This window comes from Podarcis melisellensis (genome assembly GCF_964234715.1).
Source record: "Podarcis melisellensis genome assembly, chromosome: 16".
NCBI classification, from domain to species: domain Eukaryota; kingdom Metazoa; phylum Chordata; class Lepidosauria; order Squamata; family Lacertidae; genus Podarcis; species Podarcis melisellensis.
In genome coordinates, this window is record NC_138533.1 from 86375 (window position 1) to 107822 (window position 21448).

A 21448-nucleotide genomic window follows, 5' to 3' on the forward strand; every position below is an offset into this window, starting at 1 on the left:
CGCCCTTGAGTAAAAGCCAGCAGACCCCCCCCGCCCTTTGCTGGCCCCAGGTCCGAGCAGCGCCCTCCCGCCGTCGGGCCCACTGGGTTCTGCCGGGGAGGCGCCAATCCCATCGCCACGAGCGACGGAGAATCGAAAAGGCGGCCGCGAGGATCGCCTATTTTCCGCGCAGCGAGCGGTTCCTGGGCTGGCGCGGCTGCTGCCCCGTCCCGGAGGGACGCCCCGGGTCTTGGCGCGGGTTCGCCTCGCTCCGCTTTCCCCGCCTCTCGGGGCGCCCCCGCCTCCTGGCGGCCGGGGGCGGGGAAAGGCAGCGGCCTGGTGGGCGGAGGAGGCGGAGCCGGGCCTCCCTCGCCAGCCTCGCGTTTCAAACACAAACAAGCGCCCCCGGGGAGCCCAGGCGCGCCTCCGCCAGCCAAACTGTTGCGCGGCGGCGGCGGCGGCGGCCCGGAGAGCAGCGCCCGCCCGGAGGAGCAGCCGGAGCCGCGGCGGCGGCAGCAGCAGCAGCAGCCCCAGGAGGCGCGGCGCTCGGCAGCCCGGAGGAGGCAGAGGCAGGCCGCCCGCCGGCCCCCCCCGCGCCGCCGCGCCATGTCCCGCTCCAACCGGCAGCGCGAGTACAAGTGCGGCGACCTGGTCTTCGCCAAGATGAAGGGCTACCCGCACTGGCCCGCCCGGGTAAGGCGCCGGCCGGAGGGCGGGAAGGGGCCCCGCGCTCGGGCCTCGGGCGGGAAAGAGGCCGCGTGGCCGGGGGCGGGAGAAGCAGCAGGGCCCGGGCGGGGCGCAGGCGAGCGCCAGGTGGGCGCTGCCAGCCAGAGCCGCCCTCCGGGGCCCGGAGGGGTCCCTTCGGCCTGGCCGCGCGGGCTTGGGGCTTGCGTCCCTGGGCGGGCGGAGAGGCACCTGGCGGCGGCGTGTGGAGCGCGGACATGTTTCCGCGGGGCGGGAGAAAGGGGCTCCGCTGGGGAGTCGGGGAGCCCCCTCGCCGGACGCGGGCCGCGAAGCCGAGCCCCCTCGTGGCCGGGAGTTCCCCCGGCGGGTCCGGGAGCAGCACGAGGCGCAGGTGAGGCCTGCTCCAGGCAGCCGCCTTTCCTTCCGCGCGGCCCGGCCGCCTCACCTGCGCCCGCTTCCTGCTCTGGGGGAAGGGGAGGCCCTTTCCTTCATGGTCATTCATTCGGCAGAAATAGCTGCCTGCAATGATAGCAATATACTAATACTGAGGAGCTGAATTCTTTAGGATTGAAAAGCGTCCAGTTATTTGCTTAGAAACCCAAGTGGCCGCAGCACTTGCTAAATCCTGGCTGCTGCCTGGTGCACTCAAAGTTTGGGCTCCAGGTGTGTTTTTTTTGGACTACAATTCCCATTATCCCTGACCACTCGTCCTGCTAGCTAGGGATGATGGGAGTTGTAGTCCAAAAGGACCTGGAAGCCCAAGTATGGGAAGCACTGACCTAAAAGGAGGAAGTGGTCATAATGCCCTCCAGGTGTTGTTGGACTACAACTCCCATCACCTCTCACCATTTTCCATGGTGGCGGGCAGGGGCTGATAGGAATTGGAGTCCAGCATTGTCTGGAGGGCAGCATGTTGGCTATTCCTGACCCAGAACGCTGTTGGGTGGGCAGTACCCAACTAAGTCCAAACCCTCTGAAAATTACAGACCCAAATTGAGTCACAATCATTCATTTCAGTGAATTGAACTCTAAGTAGGACTAACACTGGATACAGTTTGACGGACCCCCTCGGGAGGTGGTGAGATCTTCTTCCTTGGAGGTTTCTGAGCAGAGGTTGGACAGCCATCTGTCAGGGATGCTTGAGCTGATATTCCTGCATTGCAAGGGGTTGAACTACCAGACCCTTGGGGTCCCTTCCAACCAGACTGTGCTATGATTCCAGCCCTTTCTGTTGAATCCCACTGATTTGTCATAGGCTAAGTTTACTGCACGGGTGGCGCTGTGGGTTAAACCACGGAGCCTAGGGCTTGCTGATCAGAAGGTCAACGGTTCGAATCCTCGCGCCGAGGTGATCTCCCGTTGCTCGGTCCCTGCTCCTGCCAACCTAGCAGTTCGAAAGCACGTCAAAGTGCAAGTAGATATATAGGTACCGCTCTGGTGGGAAGGTAAACGGCATTTCCGCGCACTGCTCTGGTTCGCCAGAAGTGGCTTAGTCATGCTGGCCACGCGACCCGGAAAAACTTCCTGCGGACAAACGCCAGCTCCCTTGGCCTATAGAGCGAGATGAGCGCCGCAACCCCAGAGTTGTCCACGACTGGTCAGGGGTCCCTTTACCTTTAAGTTTACTACATGGTGTGGTGTTTCTTTTCTTTTTATGGGTGTTCTTAGCCACCCTGGGCTGTGAATGAGGAAGGCTAGCATGCAAGGGGTGGCACTGATGTGTCTGTCCCAGGAATGTGGTTTCTGAGGTCAGAGGCTTCCTCCCACCAGCAGCCAACTAACCCCCCCCCCCATTTACACCAGATCTTCCTGTTTCAAAATTTCATCCTATATTGGTGCAGAGCTAGCTTCTACTCAGAGCTGCAGGGCCTTCTCTGGCATGGCCCCAATGCTATGGAAATCTCCCTCGAGAGAGAGATCCACCGGGCCGCTTCTCTGCAGACTTCTCAAAAACAGATCATGGAGCATTTTGTTTCAGTTGACTTTCTTTGAACAACTTTCTTTGCTGGCCTTGCTGTTTGTTTCAACCCCGCGCCCCCTTTTTTGTGGAGTTGGATCATAGAGTGGTAGAGCTGGAAGGTTACCCTAGGGGTCATTGAACCCACCCCCACCTCAATCACAGCTAAATAACTCCTGGGAGCACCTCTGCATAAAAACTTCCAAGGAAGGAGAATACACCACCTTCCCATGGTGTTTTAGGATGATTATTTCTAACAAAAATAATAATAGTTGTTAGTTGCTTTTTAAAAGAAATACTCTTGTTCCTTGTTGGATGTCGTGTTGGTGCGGGTGTCACTTTCCTCATGCAGACCTCCTGTGCCGCCGCAGAGTTCCCCTGCGTGATTTTTGGAAAGGGGTCTGAGCTGCCACATTGGCCTCTAAAGACCCCTTTACTACCTTTGCTTATGGCAGTTGGATTTGGGTGGGGTGTCACCCCATTTTAAATGAGGAAAGCTACGCAAAGGGGGTGAGTGTAGTTTTGTTGGGTCAAGAGCAGCGTTAGAAACAGATATGAAATCTAGGAGCTAAATGGCACCTTAAACCGAGGTTATGGGAGCAACAATGGAATGTCTAGCCATGCTTTTTATAATATGAATACAAAGCTGAAAATGAATGAACTGCAGCTAAAATCTTATGTTCATTTTTCACATGGTCTAGTCCTCATCTGAAGACTGCAAAAAAGTAAGCCATACTTCCCCTTCCCGCCTCCCCTAATATTCTTACGAGGGTCCCTTCTCCAATCCTCAGAGAGTGGTTGGAAGGGGGGAGGCAGCAAAAGGTCCTCCTTTTGTTCCAGCCAAGGCAGTTTTAATCTGAAATCTTAGGTGCAGTACTGCGCATTAGTGAAGTTCCCTGTCGCAGAAGGCAACTAGAACAACAGGTGTTTCGAACGCTGGTCAAGAGCATTAGCCAAAAGCTAAACCTCTCGATTTCCTCCATCTGTAATAAAGGTAAAGGTACCCCTGCCCATATGGGCCAGTCGTGTCCCACTCTAGGGTTGCGCGCTCATTTCGCTCTAGAGGCCGTGAGCCGGCGCCGTCCAAAGACACTTCCAGGCCACGTGGCCAGCGTGACGAAGCTGCAGTTGGCGAGCCAGCACCAGCGCAGCACACGGAAACGCCGTTTACCTTCCCGCTATAAAGCGGTCCCTATTTATCTACTTGCACTTAAGAGTGCTTTCGAACTGCTAGGTCGCCATCTGTAATAGTGTGGAGTTATACCAGCCTACCTTACAGGGATGTTAAGAGGATTGTTGACATAATGTTTGGTTTTAGCCCGTTAAGACCTTTTAAAAAGCTCTGTATAAGTACATGTGTGTCTTCTTGTTTTTACTTCTTGTGTCTTCAGTTATTTAATTATTTCTGTTTATTCCTGTAACCATGAGGGCTAGAAACTTGGGGTTTTTATCAAAATGAAAAAAGGGAAATTCAGTAGTAGTTCAGTTGATTAGAGCGTGGTGCTGATAATGCCAAGGTTTCAGGTTTGAACCCCGTATATTCCTGCATTGCGCAGTGGGGTGGACGAGATGATCCTCAGGCAGTGGTCAAAATTAGCCAGGCGCGTTTTGCTACTGGTGTGGATCCAATTGTGCTCATATAGAGAATTACTCAATGTAGAGACTTACTCCATAGTAATTTCCATTTCCACCCTGTGCGTTCCTCCTTCCTGCACACTGGGACAAGTGAATTTTGTAAGAGGAAGCTACAACTAAGCAATGTAGCTGAGCTCATAGAATTGTAGCATTGGAAGGGACCCTGAGGGTCATTTAGTCCAACCCCCTGGTGAATAGATATTCCTTTGCAGCAACTGCAACCTGGATTCAAGTTGCCATTTGTCGCCTAGCTTATATACTCAAGTTTCTAACCCTGCCATGTCTCTTCCAACTCCACAATTCTATGGGTCTGTTGCTGCCAGAGAAACACTTTTCTACTTACCTCTGAGTAAACCTGCCTAGAACTTGGCTCCATGGCCCTCGAATGACCATCAACATGATGAGCAATGAAACTTGCATATATGTGCGTGAATATTTGTGTGGCTGAAGTTGGATACAGCCCATAAACTTTGTGTGTTTTGCCTGTCAATCTAGGATCCCCCTCCTTCTTCCAAGAGGCTATAGCGGGTGCCTTCCTTTAATCAATTCAATATTCCAGCTCCAGCAGTGTTGCCAAAATCTTGCCACACACCCCCTCCTTGTTCACACAAACCAGCACAGCACGTTTCCGAAACTTGTCTGCTGTTTGTTGTTAATTACATTATGTCCTGGCCCAAACCCCGCAGGGAGCCACTGTCTGCCAGTGCCACATGCCCCGTCGTCAGGGATGATGGGAGCACTGTCCCTGGTGTGGACAGTACTGAACTAGATGCCCCAATGGCCTGACTCTCTTCCTCTTTAAACCAGACTTTTGTGGGAAACCATGAGGACTAGAATCTTCCTCTGGCAGAAGGGATACAGCTCAGCATTCACAATTCGCCAGGCACATTTTGCCCCCTGGCTGTCGGCCACTTGTGACCAAGTGAAGATGCCCGGGTGCCAGGATGGGGCCTGAGGCTCCCCCCATCTGGGGATCCTTGGGCCTTGCCTGTTTTCACACACTAACAACACATCCTGTAGAATCGGAACACATTTCAGAAACCACAAAGTTGTTCTGACAAATACGACTTTCCAGCCGTCTGGCCCCAAAATGGCAACTAGACATTCCTGGTTTAAGGAGCCATTTGGCTCCTCGCTTATATATCTGAGGTTCTAACATGGACGTGGTCGCAGCTCGATGCTTGGAGCACCTGCTTTGCATGCCAAGAAGTCCAGGGAGGACTGGCAGAGATCCGTGCTTGAAGCCCTGGTGAGCTGCTGCCAGTCAGTGTAAGCAGTACTGGGTTAGACCAGCAGCCTGTATAAGGCACCTTCCTATACAGGGAGTGGAAGAGACCTTTCTAACCTAAAGCTTTATGATGGGGCTGGCTGGCCTGCAGCTCTCTAGATGTTGCACGACGGGCTCCAACTCTCCCAGTCCCTTAGTATTGGGGCCAATCCTGACTGGGTCCCACGGGAGTTCAGCATCATCTGGAGGATGTCGGATAAAGGGCAAATTTAGGGAGGAGCATGAGAAGCTGCCTTATACTGACTTGGGCCATTCATCTGACTGACTGGCAGGTGTTCTTTGGGGTCTCACTGGCAGACTTCCCCAGCCCTTCCTGGTGATGCCAGGAGTCGCAGCTGCAGGGCATATGCCCCAGCGCGGAGCTTTCCCCCAGGAACTTATTTTCATTTTCACAGGTGTTTAATTCCAGTAATCAGGGTGGGATGTTTTACATCAGGGCTGTTTGCGATTTTAATTCAGCGATTCTCCGTCCCCCAAAGGCATCACTTTTAAATCTCTGGGTCAAATAAACTTTCCACTCTAATGTATATGTTCTGGAGTGGAAGCATACACATCAGCTGGGCATCTTGCTTCCAACCCAACTGAACCTTGAGTGCTACCCAGGAGCATAATTCGAACCTCTCCAGCATCGGAGCCCACAAAGGTTTTGCACTGCAAAATTTAATAGACTCCTAGGCTTGGAAGGGACCCAAGGGTCATCTAGTCCAACCGCACAGGATCACAGAACTTGTATCTGCTTAGGGGAGCCGTTGCGTATAAGGACACTGAGGACACATTGGATGGGGAACTGCGCGTTGCAGGGGGTTGGACTAGATGACCCTCAGGGGCCCCTTCTGACTCTTCCATTCTATGATTCTAAGCAAGATCACTTCCTGGAAGGCAAAGTGCCAAGAACTTTCCAGAAGTAAGGGCGGCTGGTAGGTCCTGGGCAGAGGAGTGTTTCTCCACGATAAGGAAAGTAGATGACCACGCTGTTCGTTTGGCATAAGCCGATATAAACGAATGGTAGAATAATAGGCGGCCTCTTGTGTCATGTTGATGGTGCTAGAGCTCCAGAGTCTCATCTTGGCTCCGGATTCACTCTCTTGCAGAGGAAACGGGGCCTGCACTGTGCTTGAAAGGCGGCCACGGATTCTGGCTACGCTGACAAGCTCCTGTTCCTTTTATATGTTATACCGATTAAACATTATATAAAGATAAACAGTAAATGAGCTCATCAGGGAACGCAGGAGAGGTGGAATGAGCTATGACCTAAATGCGTTTCTTTTGCATTCAGGTATTTCAAACCAGGTTGTTAGGGAGCATCGAGGCTGCAGTCCCACACCCAAAGCCACTTACCTGGGGGTAAGCCCCACTGAATTAAGAGAGACTTCTTCTTTTAAGTAGACATGCATAATAGGATTGTGCTAATGTAGCTCCACTTCTAAAATAATCCGGATTAAACTTCAGAAAAGCCTTGTTTGTGTTTTTTTAATGTACTATTCCATGGGGCTGCTGCAGCTGGCCATGGGGGTCCTGAGTCCGGCCCCAATCCTGGGGTGGCGCTTTCCCCCATCTTTCATTCCATGGGGCCTGGCTTTCCCCACACCAGACACCCAGCTCCCTCTGCTGCCCCTGCAGGTGCAAACGTCCTGCTGCTCCAAAGGGAGCTGGGAGCCCCCCAAGTGTGGGGTGCCCTATGGCGGCGTCTGCCAGGGAACCTTCTCAGGGTCGTGGCTTGATTTGCTGCGAGGGGCCAGGCGCCCCCAGAGCGGTCGATGGGGAAATGGATTTCTAGGTTGCCGTGGCAGGAATCGAGTGGTCCTGTGTGGGCGCGACTTCCCAGCCGCAAAGTGGAGGCCTGCTCAGGCCTCTCTTTGGAAGCAAGGGAGTTATGGGCACCTAGCAAAAACTTCCTCCTCCTCCTCCAGGCTGGCTTCCCTTGGTCTGCAGCCATTTTTGCCTCTGCCTGCACCGGCCGCCCTGTTTGCTGGAAACCCTGCTGCCAGGGGGCCTGGGAATGGCTGCCTTTTGTCATTGCCGCTCTTGCAGAACAAAACAGGAGCCGCCTGGCTCTCTCCTGCTGCCGCCTCTTTTCTTCCTTCCTTGCTGTGGCCGTTGGGGGAGGAGGGGGGAGGAGGCCTCTCCCAAGAGGGAGCCAGGAAAGCCTTGCGGTTTGGGGGGAGGGGGCTCTGTCCTCCGCGCACAGATGGTCTCTGCTGGCTCTCCCAAGAGGTGCTCCTCTTTCAGCACATCCAGGGGTCCTCTGGGCCCCCACCCCATGGAGGCCCGCAGAGCAGGACCCCCGGCCCGGCTTGGCTTCTGGTGGATCTCCCAGTCCCCCACTTGGCGTGTGCTTCCTCCTGATGCAATTTTGTCTTCTATTTTCTGTGTGCTTGGTGCATTTTGTTCAGTTCTAACACTTGGCCATCTTACATTACCAACCCAAACAATTGCAGTCTATTTAAAAACCCATCAGAAGTTTTAAATGAGCACAGAAGCTTGACCCAGCAGACCCGATTTAACCGTCTCCATTTAGGCAGCTCCGAAGTGTTCATTGTTTCGATGCTGAGCGAATCAACCTGTTTGGAGGGTTTCTTAGCAAAAGGATGCAATTTATAGAGCTGAGCTCCATGGGGGATGACCTAACATCGCATTCCTTATTGCAGCTATATTGGAGCTGTTCAGTTTACAATTTGCAGAGTTTCAAAAGTCAAAAGTGGGCAGGTCCCTGCCCTCAAATGGCTTACAGTCCAAAGCAGAAAATACAGAAGACCTGGAGAGATTGAGAGGAAAGAAAAATGGATGTTACTGCTATTATTTTATGGCTGTGAAAATACCCAAAGTTGGGTTAAGAAGGGAATAAACAAAGCGGTCAAAGTCAAGCAAAGTTGAATAAGAAATGAAGCAGAGCGTAACTAAACAACCTGGTGGTATAAATGCAGCTATTGTTAAAAGCATGTTGAAATGTTGTTGTTGTCGTTTAGTCGTGTCCGACTCTTTGTGACCCCCTGGACCAGAGCACGCCAGGCACTTCTGTCTTCCACTGCCTCCCGCAGTTTGGTCAGACTTTGGTCATACCTTGGGTATTTTAACAGCCATGTTGAAATAAAAATGATTTATTCAGTGGAAGGAAGAAGTCTACTTGTGAGTCTGCATGGGGGGGGGCAGGATAGGAGCTGGTGCCACATCAGGGGCAGGATTCAACCATGCAGGGCAAGGAGGGGGCTGGCACTTTGCAAGGCTTTGGGCATCAGGGCAAAACCCACTTCTCATTGCCCCAGCATTGCAAATGGACCCATTTACCCTTTTAATGATGTTTTGGGCCTGTTTCCTATTATAGGGTCACTTCTGGTGATACTTATTGCTCTCTGTTCTGATATCTGGGTAGTTTGTAAGTAGCTTGGTTATTAAAATAAATTACAGACTTGGGTGGGTTTGTTTGAGGGCAGGGGCAGTTCACTGAAGCTGAATGTTGGAAGATGCAGGACTGCTGCAGTGAGAGTTAAACTGTGGAACTCCCTCCCACTGGAGGTGGAGGTGGCCACCAGCCTGGGTGGCTTTAATAGAGAGTGGGACAAAGTTATGCCGGAGGGGGGAGAGGGCCATGGAGGGCTCCTAGCCAGGGCGGTGGGGCGGGAAGCAGCAATGCTGTGAATGCCAGTGGCTGGAAGAGGCAGGAAGGGAGGGGGCCCAGGACTTGTGATAGGTCTGCTTGGGGGTTTTCTGAAAGAGGCATCTGTTTGGCCACTGAGAGCTGGATGCTGGAGTAAATGGGCCCCCTTGGGCCTGATCCAGCAAAGGGGCTCTTCTTAGGTTCCTATGAGATGGTGGGAAACAAATAGGGCTTGGTTTCCCCTCTTGTGACTCTCTAGTGGTTTCTGGTGATGGGCCTGGGCCTCTTGGCTCCCAGCTGGAGCAGCAGGCGGAACTTGTCCCTCTGTTCCAGGCTGCTTTTGAATCCTGCTCTTCCGCAAAGAGCAAAAGGAAAGCCACTCTCTCTCCATTTGCTCAGCCTCTGCGCTTGCCGAGTGACAGGGGCCTCATCTCTGCACATCCTATTGTAGGGGGTTGGGCCAGATGACCCCTGGAGGTCCCTTCCAACTCTACAATTTGGGTTGATCCAGGGTCCAGTCTGGTTGCATTTGGGGATCAACCCAGGAGTGGGGAAAGGGGCCTCTCTGGACCCCAATTTGCCCACCCCCCCATTCCACATCCCCACACTGAGCATCTTGGAGGCCCCTGCCTGCTGGCCTCCCTGTCGCAATCAGGCTCTGCCCCCCCCAGCCAGGGAAACCTGTTTCCCAGCCGGCCTTTCCTGTTGGCCCAGATGGTCTCCTCCATCACCCGCCACCCACCCACCAGACACCCAGGTGCTCCTTAGGGTGCCCTCCCCACCCCATCCCTTTCCAGATAGTGCTGATCAGGCTCCCAAGAAACCTTGGGTGGGAAAGAGTGTTTGGGAGGGGGACACCCCCCCCCGTCTGCCCCTGCATGGGGCCGGCAGGGCAAAGCCAGGCCGTGGGGGCGGGGCTGGTTTTGTGGGCCTCCTTTCTGCTGCCAGGCTGTGTGCCTCTGGCCCAGCCTCCTGGCGGAGGTGGCTGGCCTGTGTGTGCTTGCATGCGTGTGTTAATGTGGTGCCAGTGCCAGGGGGGCAGAGGGCAGAGGCCTGCTCTGCTTTGCTCTGCTCTGGCCCTCTGCCCTCTGGCTAGGCTCCCCTCCCTCCCCTGTCAGGCCAAAGAGAAAGGCCTTCACACAGAGAGTTAAACTTTGGAACTCCCTCCCACCGGAGGCAGGGGTGGCCACCAACATGGGTGGTTTCATAAGAGGATTGGACAAATTCACGGAGGAGGAGAGGGCTATGGAAGGCTAGGTCCTTGTGCTCAGATCCTGCTTGCCAGCCCCTGCGAGAAGAGGAACCAGGTTCTTCTTGTGTTCTTATGAAACCTCCAGGTCCAGAGGCAGTCTATCACAATCCCTACATTTCTAGATTATATTGAGCTGCTGGGAGAACCGGAGGCTGGGCTAGATGGGCCCCCTTGGCCAGATTCAGCAGCCAGGTTCTTCTTAGGTTTATATGGAGCCTCCAGGTCCAGAGACAGTCTATCTGGATTCAGGAGGCTGGACTAGATGGCCCCCTTGGGCGGCTCCAGTGGGCTCTTCCTGGAAAGGCCCCCTGCCTGGGGAGGCCTGTCTTTCCAGCCAACCTTTGCACTGCCCCTTTGCTCTCTGGGTGGCTGAGGCTTCCCGCCTTGGCAGGTGCTGGGGCTGTGGGTGCCCAGGCCCTGCTGGGGATCTCCCTCTGCCCTCCATGGCTGCTCTTGAGGGGCCAGGAGCCCCTTTGCTCAGCTGCCTGCCTGGGGCAGGGCTGCCTTTCCCCATCTCCATTGGGAGGCATCAGGGCTCGAACCCGGGACCCTTCCCAGGCCAGGCAGTCTGCTCCCCCACTGATCTGTGGCCTTCCCTCTGGAAACACAGTTAAGGTGCCAATCCTCACGGTTCCAAACATCAGGAGCTGCCTCCGGGTCTGTCTCACTCAGTACTGTTGGCACGGGCTGGCAGCAGCCGCTCACTAGAGGAATTTGGGCTGGTGGAGGCGTTCCCAGCCCTACCAGGAGCTGCTGCCTGCGGAGAGGGAACCTGCCACCTTCTGCCTGCCAAGCAGCTGCTCTGCGGCAGAGGGTGGGGGCGGCTGTTGCTCCTCTCCCTCTCCTCCCACCCCACTGATAATGGCTGGAGGGTGAATGGGACCGGCCCCCTTGGCCAGATCCCCAGGTGGGACAAAGGGCGCTCTCTGAGGAAGCCCAAGCGAGGCCGAGAAGCAGGAAGGGGCCTCCTGGCAGTGACTCAGCAAGGGTGGCGGCAGAGGCCACTCCTCCTCCTCCCTCGCTGTGAGTCAGGAGGGCGGCTGGCAGGGCAGGGCCAGAGGGAGAGGCTGCCGGATCAGGCCACAGGCCCCTCTACTCCAGACTCCTCTCCAGATAGACTGCCTCTGGGCTTGGAAGCTCCATAGGAACAGAAGGGAGGCCTGGCTGCTGGATCAGGCCTGAGGGGGCCTGACAGGGCCGACCAGAGGCTCCAAAGGAAAGCGCCCCCCTCCCTGCAAGAGCCTGTGAATTCTTCTCCTCCTCTTTTCAAGCCTCCAGGCCCAGAGGCAGTCTGCCAAGACCCCTAGCTTCTGTGGGGCATTTGGCCAGTGGGAGAGATGGGCCCCCTTTGGGCTCTTGCTGGGTTCTGAGGGTGGGGGCTGCCTCTTCCTCCTCTCCAGCCCACCTGCCTCCTTTGTTCCCCTTTGTGATGGGGGTGTTGGGTTTCCTCCCCCAGGAGAAGCAGCACCTGCCTCTTCCTGCAGCTCAGAAACGGCTCAGGGGACCTGGGAGCAGGATTAAGCCTTTTGTCTCTCTCCAACCTTTTTTCTTCTTAGCAATCACCAGATTGGGGGGGGGGGCTGTTGTCTGGGCCAGGGAGGGGCCCACATGGAGGGGAGGGGCATTTCTCAAGCCAGGCTGCCAGCAAACAGCTTGTGGACACAATCATAAAATAACTGTCGAGTTGGAAGGGACCCCGAAGGGTCATCTAGTCCAACCCCCTCAATGCAGGGATGGCAGCTGCAGCATCCAGGACAGGTGCCTGGAGGGGGCAGATGGCGCTTTGCTGGCCTTTTGGGGTCTGCCCAGTCACCCCTGCTTGAGTTAAGGCTTGCTTTTAAGCATCATGACCTCCCCCCCCCTTAAGAAGCACCCAACTGGGTCAGAGGAAGACTCCTGCCCCTGTGAGGCCTCAGGCAGCCGTGGGAGTAGCCAGGGGGAAGGGCCATCCTAGGGGCCCATGGAGCCCACCATCCTGATTTCCAGTACCCCAAAGAACCAAGGAGTCAGGATAGACTGGCTCTGGACCTGGAGGTTCCCTAAGAACAAAAGAATCTTCTGGATCAGACCAATGGCCCACCAAGTCCAGCATCCTCTTCTCCTGTGCAGAAGCCAGTCATTCACTTGGGATAATGAGGACTAGAATATTGCTTTGTGCTTAGGGTGAGAGCCTGCAGGGCAGCTGCTTTGCTTGCAGAAGTCCCTGGCTGTTGGCCAAGCCAGCTGGGGGTGATGCCAGGAGCGGGGGCTTTGGGGCTTTGGTTTGAGGTGGCAAAAGGAGCCCCTGGGGGCCAGCTGTGGAGATCAGAGCGGCCCCAGGCCAGCAGGTGGCTTTGCAGTGCCAAAATCACATGGGAGCGAGGGAGCTGGGTGGCCTTTGTGAGGCAGAGAAGAAAATCCAGCAGGAATTTGGAAGTGCTCCTCCTCTCTTCCATCTGCAGGGGCCAGTGGCTGCCTGGCCATTGTTCCTCCCTGCCCCCCCCCAATCCCTGGTGCTGCCCCCCCCAGCTGCAGAATCTGCTGAGCTAAATTGGCGCTGCAGTCTAGACAGGAGCTTACCATTGGTCAGAAGGGGGCAGGGAGCCCTTGCAGTCCTGGCCCTGTGCCGAAATAAGAGTGGCTGCCTGCCAGATCAGTGCCCCCCCCCCATGTGTGTTCCCTCGCACCCAGGAGGCTGGCCCTCCCCACCGGCCCCCCTCCCCAAAGCAACCTGTAAGACGGGGCCTTTTAAACGGAGCCCAACTGCTGGGCTTTTCCTTTCAACATTCAGTGTTCATTTGTCCACCATCTTCCTCTCTTCCCGCACCTGAGGCGGTTTGCAGTCCGAAGAAACAACAGCATGTGCAATAAAAGTTACATATAATGACCCAATCCCATGTCAAAAGTCATAATATAAAAATATGACTTTAAGCAACTTAAAATAAACAGTTGAGATTCCGGCCTTGCAGGGGTTGGACTAGATGACTGTGGGGTCCCTTCCAGCCCTACAATTCTGTGGTTCTTTGAACTTGTATCAAATAATGTCCAATAATCCATTTGAAACATAGCAATACACAAGAAGATTAACTCAAAAAGATCAGTGATTAATAATAGAGAAGAAGAGTTGGAACAAATCATTGATAAACGATAGCTGATAAAAAATAACAGCAAGTTGGAAGACATTAAAAAATGCAAAAGGATCACACTGAGCAACAAATTTATATAACTTATTTTTTTAAATCCCCAAAATATATTTATTCCCCCCCTCCGCCCCGGATCAGACCTGGGGGGTGGAGAATGTCCTGGTGCCCCCCCCCCCCGGGGCCAGTCAGCTTAACTCAGAGCCCTCGTGCGGGGTGCAAAGTCCCTCCCCACCTGCTTGCCGCTTTCCTTTCTCTTTCCAGTGGTCCTCTGTGATAGACTACCCCTGAGCCCAGAGGCTCCACTGGGGTCTCTAGCCTCTCTCCTCTGTGGCTTTGCCCCCGTTTAGAGCTGCCTCCCAGTTGGGAGATCATCCCACCTTCTGTACACCAGGCAGCTGTCCTCTCCAAATCCCTCCCCCCCCCCCCCGGATACAGTTGGGCTCTGACTCCCCTCCACCTTCACCTGCGACTTAATGCGCCTCCATCTTTTTGATGATACCAGTAGAGGTATGTGGCCAAAAGCACTGGCCTTGTCTGTGATCTCAGCAGCTCAAATAGTCATTGCAACCTTAGTCCCAAAATCTGACATGGGCGCTTAGCACCATTGCGGAGCTATTGTGGAGAAAATGAGGAGATACTTTGAGATTTCATTGCAGACTAGAACCTGCAGAACCTTTTTGTGTGCTTTTGTTACATATAAAGGGGAAGCCTTGTTTTCAAGGCAGCCATCCTGACCTCCGATTCCATGATTCTGTGACTCCAAAAAACTTCTGATTCCTTTTCCTCTGTCCAGATTGATGAGATGCCAGAGTCCGCTGTGAAATCGGCTTCCAACAAGTACCAGGTCTTTTTCTTCGGGACCCATGAAACGTGAGTAGAAGGAAGCGGCCGGTTTCTCCTTTGCGAGGGGATTTGCTTCTGCCCCTGAACAGAGCTGCGCCTGTGGATCTCAGACTCTGGAGCTGCTGCTTCCTGTGTGAATTGGGGCTGGGGTCCATCATGGGGAGAATGGCTGCATACGATTGCCACTGGGAAATTCTGAATATGGAGCCAGCGTGCTAATACTGGATAATCATAATTATAATTAAGTTTTTTAAGTTTATTTTTTTAAGGCATTCCACCACCCCCTGGCCAGGACTGTGAGACAAAATGTTGAAAGCCTCTCTGAATTGTAGAGTTGGAAGGGACTCCAAGGGGCCACGGGTTCAAGGTCTCCCCTCTGGAGCAGGAGAAAACAGTCTGGCTTCATGGGATGGCCCTTCAGATATTAGCGGGCCATCATGTTGCTTCTTGTTCTCCTCTTTTCCAGTCTGAACAGACCTAACCTTCTCATCATAGAAACAACTGTTTAAAAATTCCTGCCTGTGTTTTGAGTTTTCCTCCTCCCTCCCTATCCCATTTCCCTTGTGTGTCATGTCCTTTTCTTTTACTGTAAGCTTGTGCAGGCAGGGACTGCCTTGTTCCGCTCTGGCAGTATTATTTTGGCTGAGTAGCAGGCCATACAGATGCGCCAAAGAAACACATAAATTAAAAAACCTCAAGCGAGGCCTACCACGCGTATAGGCTTCTCCAGCGGGGCTTTCAGGGGCCGGTCTGGGCCAGCCCACGCCCTTGTTTGTGTGTGTGACTCGCGGCTCCTCTCTCTCCACCCAGGGCGTTTCTGGGACCGAAAGACCTCTTCCCGTACGAAGAGTGCAAGGGGAAATTTGGGAAGGCCAACAAGCGGAAAGGCTTCAGCGAAGGCCTCTGGGAGATAGAGAACAACCCCACCGTCAAGGCATCCGGGTACCAGGTGCGCACTGGGGGGGATTACCTCCTCCGCCCAAGAGAGCCGCAATTCCCAGGGGCCCAAACGCGCTACAGTTCCCAGGATTCCTGTGCGCCTGAAGTGTGGGGCAGCCAGGGCTGCTGCTCCTTCTGTGGGGCTGGCTTCCCGGCCTCCGGGGCCCCAGAGATGGGAGGCTCCAGTCCCAGTGGGGAAACCGAGGCTGAGTGTGTGCTCTCTGCCTCTTCCTCTGCAGCCAACCCAGAAGAAGGGCCCCACGGAGGACGCGGGGGCCGAGCGGGAGCCGGAAGCAGGGCAGAAGAAGGAGACCCCCGAAGGGAGCAGCGACGAGGAGGGGAACCTGGTGATTGACGAGCAGTCCAAGGAGAAGAACGAGAAGGCTGGGAGCAAGAGGAAAGCAGAGGGGCCCCTCCTGGAGGTAGGCGGGGGGGGGGACGACCACACGTGGCCCACCCCACAGCCAGCCCTCTTGCAGCGGCCGGCTGGGGTGCAAAGGGTTAAAAGCGAGGGCAGGAAAAGGGACTGTGGCGGCTCCTCCCGTGGGGCTCCCTTTCTCCTTCTCCCAGGATACCAGAGGGGTTCATTGATCGATCGATTGTGTTCCTGCCCTGCCTTCTCTCCCCCAAGGAGCTAAAAGTGGGGTACATGGTTCTCCCCCCTCACCATTTAATCCCCACAACAGCCCTGAAAGGTAGGTTAGGCCAGGAGCCAGCGACTGGCCCTCAAGGTCACACCCAGTGAACTTCCTGCCCCCCCCCAGCCAGGTGAGGTCCCCCTCTGGGCTGGAGGCCCCTTGCAGATCTCTTGGGGATCTGCTCCTCCTGCTCTCCACACGTGAGCTGGTGCCGGAGGCTGCTTTCATCCCAGCTCAGGCCAAGCGTCCATCCAGGTCAGTGTTGCCTGCTCTGACTGGAAGCAGCAGGGGCTCTCTGGGGCTCCAGGCACAAGTCTCACTCCCGGCCCGGTCTGGAGATGCCTCTGGGGTGGGATAGTGAGCCAGGGGTCTTACTCATGCGAGGCACGTCTGCCCCCATCTGCAGTGTTTTCCCAGGGACGGATCCTGGGTGCTGTGTCTTGGGGGCCCCTGAGGTCCCCACATCCCCACATCTCTTTATAAAAGTACTCCTATGCCGCTAAATCACAAGACGTACCAAAGCGTTAAAATAGCGTTAAAAATATTTTTGTGAAAGCATTTAGAATATTAACAGCAATTTCAGAGTAAAAAAGGTTAAAAGCCAGGATTGACAAAAAGTTGTGGGGTTTGCACTCTTTTAATTGCCTGCATAGGAATAGAAACGTTTTTGGCAGGCATTGAGAAGTTGGCACAGAAGGCAACTGCTGCATCTCAAGTGGCAGGGAGGTCCACAGGCCGATGACACTCAAGGCTGCATTTCTCGTCACGTTGTTCTGTGCTGCTTTGTCATCTCTTGCATTTTTTTTATTTTATTGTGCCCAGCTTCCCCCCCCCCCAATATTAATAAGGGTTCCTAGTTAGAAGGGGATCCCCAAGGCTGAACTAGCCCACTGCAAGGCAGGAGTCGCAACTCAAGAATCCCCAACAAATGGCTGCCCAACTTCTGCTGAAGAACCTCCAATGAGCCATGAAGCCATGGTGTCGGAAGGGACCCCCCCAGGCCATCTAGCCCAACCCCAGCACCACAGCTCTTGAGCGCACAGAAGGGTTGTGGGGAGACAGGCTGGACCTCCCTGACCCCTCTGTCCGTCTTGCAGGACTCCTCCCCCAAGCGCGCCAAGGAGAGCGAGGACCAGGAGGGCGCTGGGGGGGAGAAGCCCAAGGGCTGTGAGGGAGACGCCCCCAAGGAGACCGAGAAGCCCAAGAAGCCGCAGCCCAGCAGCCTCCTCCCTGATGGCGGGGAGAAGGAGGAGAACAGCAGCCGAGCCGCTGATGCGCCGGCCGGAGGCGAGGGGAAGGAGGAAGCCTCCGAGGAAGAGGACGAGGAGGAAGAGGACGAGGAGGAGGAGGAGGAGGAGGAGGCCAGCAGAGACCACAAGGAGAGGTGAGGGCTCCCTGACCCGGAGGAGAAGGGAGGGTCCTGGAGGGGGAGGGACCCCAGGGGTCATCCAGTCCAGCCCACTGCAATGCTCCCCCTCTGCTCTCTCGCAGCCTGTAGCCGGCCGACCCGACCTGCTCTTCTCCTCCTTCTCCGGATCCGATCCCGGCCTGCTGGCGGTTTCCCTGGGTGCTCAGAACCAGACTCCGACCCGCTGCCTGTGCCCCTCGTGGGGAGGGGGTCTGGAGCCACATTCTGCGGAAGGAAGCGGAAGGAAATGGCTCTGCCCAGCTGCCTCCCTCTGCCCCCCCCATCTCTCTCTCTCTCTCTCTCTCTCTCTCTCTCTCTCTCTCTCTCTCTCCTCTCCTCTCCTCTCCTGGCCTCGCCATTTTGCGGGTCCCGCGCTTTGAGTTAGTCCTTTCTAGGGGGTTGGGAAACGCTGGTCAGCCACTTTGAAATAAAAGCAGTTGAATGCCTTTTTAAAAAAACAACCCTGGTTTTGGATTTGCTTCCAGGCGCTCTGGGGTGAAATTGGGAGGGGGGCTGGTCCTTTGCCCCTTCTCAAAACGGGGGAGAGGGTGGAATAAAGGGCATTTGGGTGTGCAAGGCCTCACCCTCAAGCCCATGGAATGAGCCTCCCATGCCGCCATCTGCATCCCCCTCCCCAGGTTGCCTCAACGCAGGTGGCTGACGTCTGCTGGGCAGGGGACACGCGGGGATGGATTGCCAACGTCCACCAGAGCACACCCTCCCCCCCCCCACTGGCCCAAAGGGGCTCCTGGGAGACTCTGGGCAAGCAGCAATTTCTGGCTGGCCTTTTTTCCTTTCACATAACTCATTTGGGGGTGCTTTGGGGCCACCCCCTGCAGGGGGGAGGGAGGTGGGGAAGATTCAGCCAAGGGCCCCCAAAGGATCGGGGGGGGGGACTTCCAGGAGGAAAGGTTGCACCCTTCAGGACTTTTAGTTACAGTGGTGTCCAAACTTTTGTCAAAGAGGGCCAGATTTGATGAAGTGAAGGGCCGTGAGGGCCTAACAAAGGGCCAACCATAGTTGTTGGTTTTTTTAAGGATTTTACCCCAGGAAATAAACTGCCACAGGGGCCGGATTAGGCCCCCGAAACGGACTTTGGACATGCCTGGTTTAGAGAAGGGGCGACATGATAGAAGTTTATAAAATTGCACGTGGCACAGAGAAAAGATGGGTGTTGGGAGACAGGACAGGCGAAAGTCCTGCCTAGTTAAAACTTTGGACCTCCTTCCCACAGAAGGCTCCGATAGCTGCCAGCCTGAATCGTTTTAAAAGAGGATTGGGCAACTTCATGGAGGAGGAGAGGGATGTGGATGGCTACCAGCAAAGATGGCTGGGCTCTTCTCTCCACACTTAGAGGCAGCCCTGCTTCTGAATGCCAGTTGCTGGAAGCCACAGGGGGGAGAATTGCTCTTGCGCTTGGATCCTTCTTGTGGGTTCCCCCGAATAGGCTTGGCCCCTGTGAGAACAGGATGCTGGTCTAGATGGGTCCCTTTTGGTCTGATCCAGCAACCAGGCCCGCCGTAAGTTTGGAAGTCACCCAAAGGGGGAAGACAATTGAAGCAGAAGCCATTGTGCGTGTCCTCCTGTGCTCTGCAGTCACTGATAACTGAGCCAAGCTGAGTGGCACTGAGGGGGGGGCAAACCTGTCTCAGATTCCACCCCCAACAGACATTTTTTTAATCCAGAAGGACCCCCAGGAACAATCCTGCAAAGCACTATTTCCGGTTCTGCTTCCTGTACCTCAAAGGCGTCTTGTAGAGCAGGGAGGCGTTCAGCAAAGGGCAGCCCCAAAGTTTGTGGGGGTGGGGAGAGGTTTTTCTACCTTTCAATCATAGAATCCTCCAGCGGTCGAGTCGGAAGGAACCCTGTCCCCTGATGCTAGACTGCAATGGGGTCATCCAAGGAATCTGAACGTTTGAGGACTGGACAGGTGAAAGAACGTCATTCAAACACATTAAACTGTACAATGCTCTGCAAGAGGTTGCAGTGCCCCCCCCCAGTTTGGAGGACTTTAAAGAGTTTAGATGAATTCATGGAGGTGCACAAGGCCCTTGGGGGCTGCTGGTCCCCCCTTAGCTATGTGCTGCTGTGTCCAGTACAGGAGGCAGTAAATTCCCCCCAACTGCTGGGACCCGTTGTAAGTGGGGCAGCCCTGCTTGTGGGCTTCCCATAAGAGGCATCTACAAAGACAAGGCTGAACTAGATGGGCACTGAAATACAGGAAGAAAATGGAAAAGGAAGAACCAGGGCAGTTAAAAATTAGAATTCACTGGTGTGCAGTGCTTGGTTCAGTCCCTGAGAGCCCAGGGTTCAAATTCCCACTAGGCCACAAAGCTCCCTGGGCGACCTTGGGCCTGGTCTCAGGCTCTTGGCCTAGCCTACCTCACAGGGTTGTGAAGATAATTTGCAGGGGGGGGGGGAGCACCCCTTTGAGTTCCCCAGAGGAAAGGTGGAATATTACATGGAGATAAGTAATAAAATACACAAACGTGGGAGCACAAACATGTTTTGTGAAAGATACCCAGAGGTGGTGAGTGTGGGTGCACACCCAAGCAGAGAGAGAAGGTGGCTCCATAAGACACTAAAGACACTCCACACTAAAATCAAAACGCAAGAACATTCAAACTGCTGGAACCGACAATCCACAAGGAGCACCTCCAGCCAGCCAACACCTGGGCGGACAGGTGAGTTTTAAGGAGGCACCAGAAACTGGACCACAGCTGAGGCCCCCTTACTTCCTGCAAGGCTGGGGGTGTTTGGGGGAAGGGGAGCCTAGATCCAGCTGTCTCCCCCCCCCCTTGGTGGGGGTAAATTAAAGGGTGGGCCAAGAGCTGGGCAACGTGGCAAGTGGGGCCACAGGCCAGGGAAAGAGAGTTTCCACCGGTGCCCAGAGTCGGCAGGGGAAGACCTTGGTCAGGCTCTCACAATCGACTGCAGAATCGGGAATGTCTGTTTCCCAGGAGACCAGGTGAGCCGTTTGCTAGGAACCTCAGATCATTTGGAAGCACAGACAACAGTCTCCTTCAGATCAGTTGACATCGCAGACATCTGCTTGCTTTTTTTTACAGACCATTTAAATTCTGATTTATACAGAAAAGAAACAGTGTTGAAGATGTAATATGTCTGCATATCCTTTGCAGGTAGGTGGGGGAAATAGTTCTGCTTTGTTTTTAAATAAATTGGTTAGTAAGTTTTATGTTCAATAAACATACTGGGTTTTTCACTCCTGTTTAGTGGAAACTCTGAAAAGTTGTCCTGGTTATTCTCTGGGGAGGAACCTCCGAAGCCACCTTAGGCTGAGTTAGACTGCTGGTCCATCTCTCTCCATATTGCCTGCACTGACTGGCAGCAGCTCTCCAGGGTAAGGAGACTCACTCCCAGCCCTTCCTGGAGATGCTGCCGGTGGGACCTTCTGCCTGCTAAGGAGCTGCTCTGCCTCCTGACCCCACAGCACCCCCAAAGTGTCACAACAGTGTGATGCAATTCTTGACCATTAAAAGCCTTAAATTGGGGCCAGGCTGAAGAGCTGCAGCACAGTCTGCATCTAGGGGCCCAGTTTACCCTACTCCTGAGTAATGGGTCTATCCATGAGGAATCAATCCCTGAAATGGCTCCATTGTTAAGGATAATGGTTTAATTTCCTGAAATGGGAATGTTTGCTTAGGTGGATTTGCTGTGTATTTTTTAACATGGGGTTTTGCCTTTGGCCATAGCTCTCTCTCGTGACTGGCTAACTGTAAGTCACATGGGAAAGGCATTCCATTCTGTTGTGACTGTTATTCCAGCAACTGTCATTTTTTAACTGCTTTTTCTGTTCTCTCTGTGTGTGAGGGAGAATGGCTGAGAGAGAGAGAGGTTTCTTCATGCTGCTGAGTGCCTGTCAGGGTGATCTGCCTGAAGCCAAGCAGACAGGAAGATCCCGAAATGTTAACAGGGAGAATCCTGTGCAGGATCTCTCTATAGGAAACAGTGAATACTGCTGAGGTGAAAGTGAAAACCTTTATAAGAAGTTGTAAAGCCTGCATGAGGTAAAACTTGGGTGCAAGTCTCAAGACAGTTTTGCTTGTAAGTCTAAGACTTCAATCTACAATTCAACTGAGAACATACC

At 54.4% G+C, this 21448-nt stretch overlaps 1 protein-coding gene across 1 annotated transcript; it reads left to right on the top strand.

The window, feature by feature from the left end:
* Positions 1-515: 515 nt before the first annotated feature.
* HDGF (heparin binding growth factor) lies at positions 516-17801 on the top strand. Its single transcript, XM_081891966.1, has 6 exons — positions 516-672; positions 14306-14382; positions 15166-15304; positions 15534-15716; positions 17030-17316; positions 17424-17801. The coding sequence occupies exons 1-6, from the start codon at positions 586-588 to the stop codon at positions 17428-17430; spliced, it is 780 nt and encodes a 259-aa protein (XP_081748092.1). The 5' UTR covers positions 516-585; the 3' UTR covers positions 17431-17801.
* Positions 17802-21448: the final 3647 nt, after the last annotated feature.

Bases quoted from the DNA above. Each gene is read 5' to 3' on its own strand.
- HDGF (XM_081891966.1), top strand. From the start codon at position 586: ATGTCCCGCTCCAACCGGCAGCGCGAGTACAAGTGCGGCGACCTGGTC. The intron at 673-14,305 runs GTAAGGCGCCGG...TCCTCTGTCCAG, and splicing joins ACCCGCACTGGCCCGCCCGG to ATTGATGAGATGCCAGAGTC. The intron at 15,305-15,533 runs GTGCGCACTGGG...CTTCCTCTGCAG, and splicing joins TCAAGGCATCCGGGTACCAG to CCAACCCAGAAGAAGGGCCC.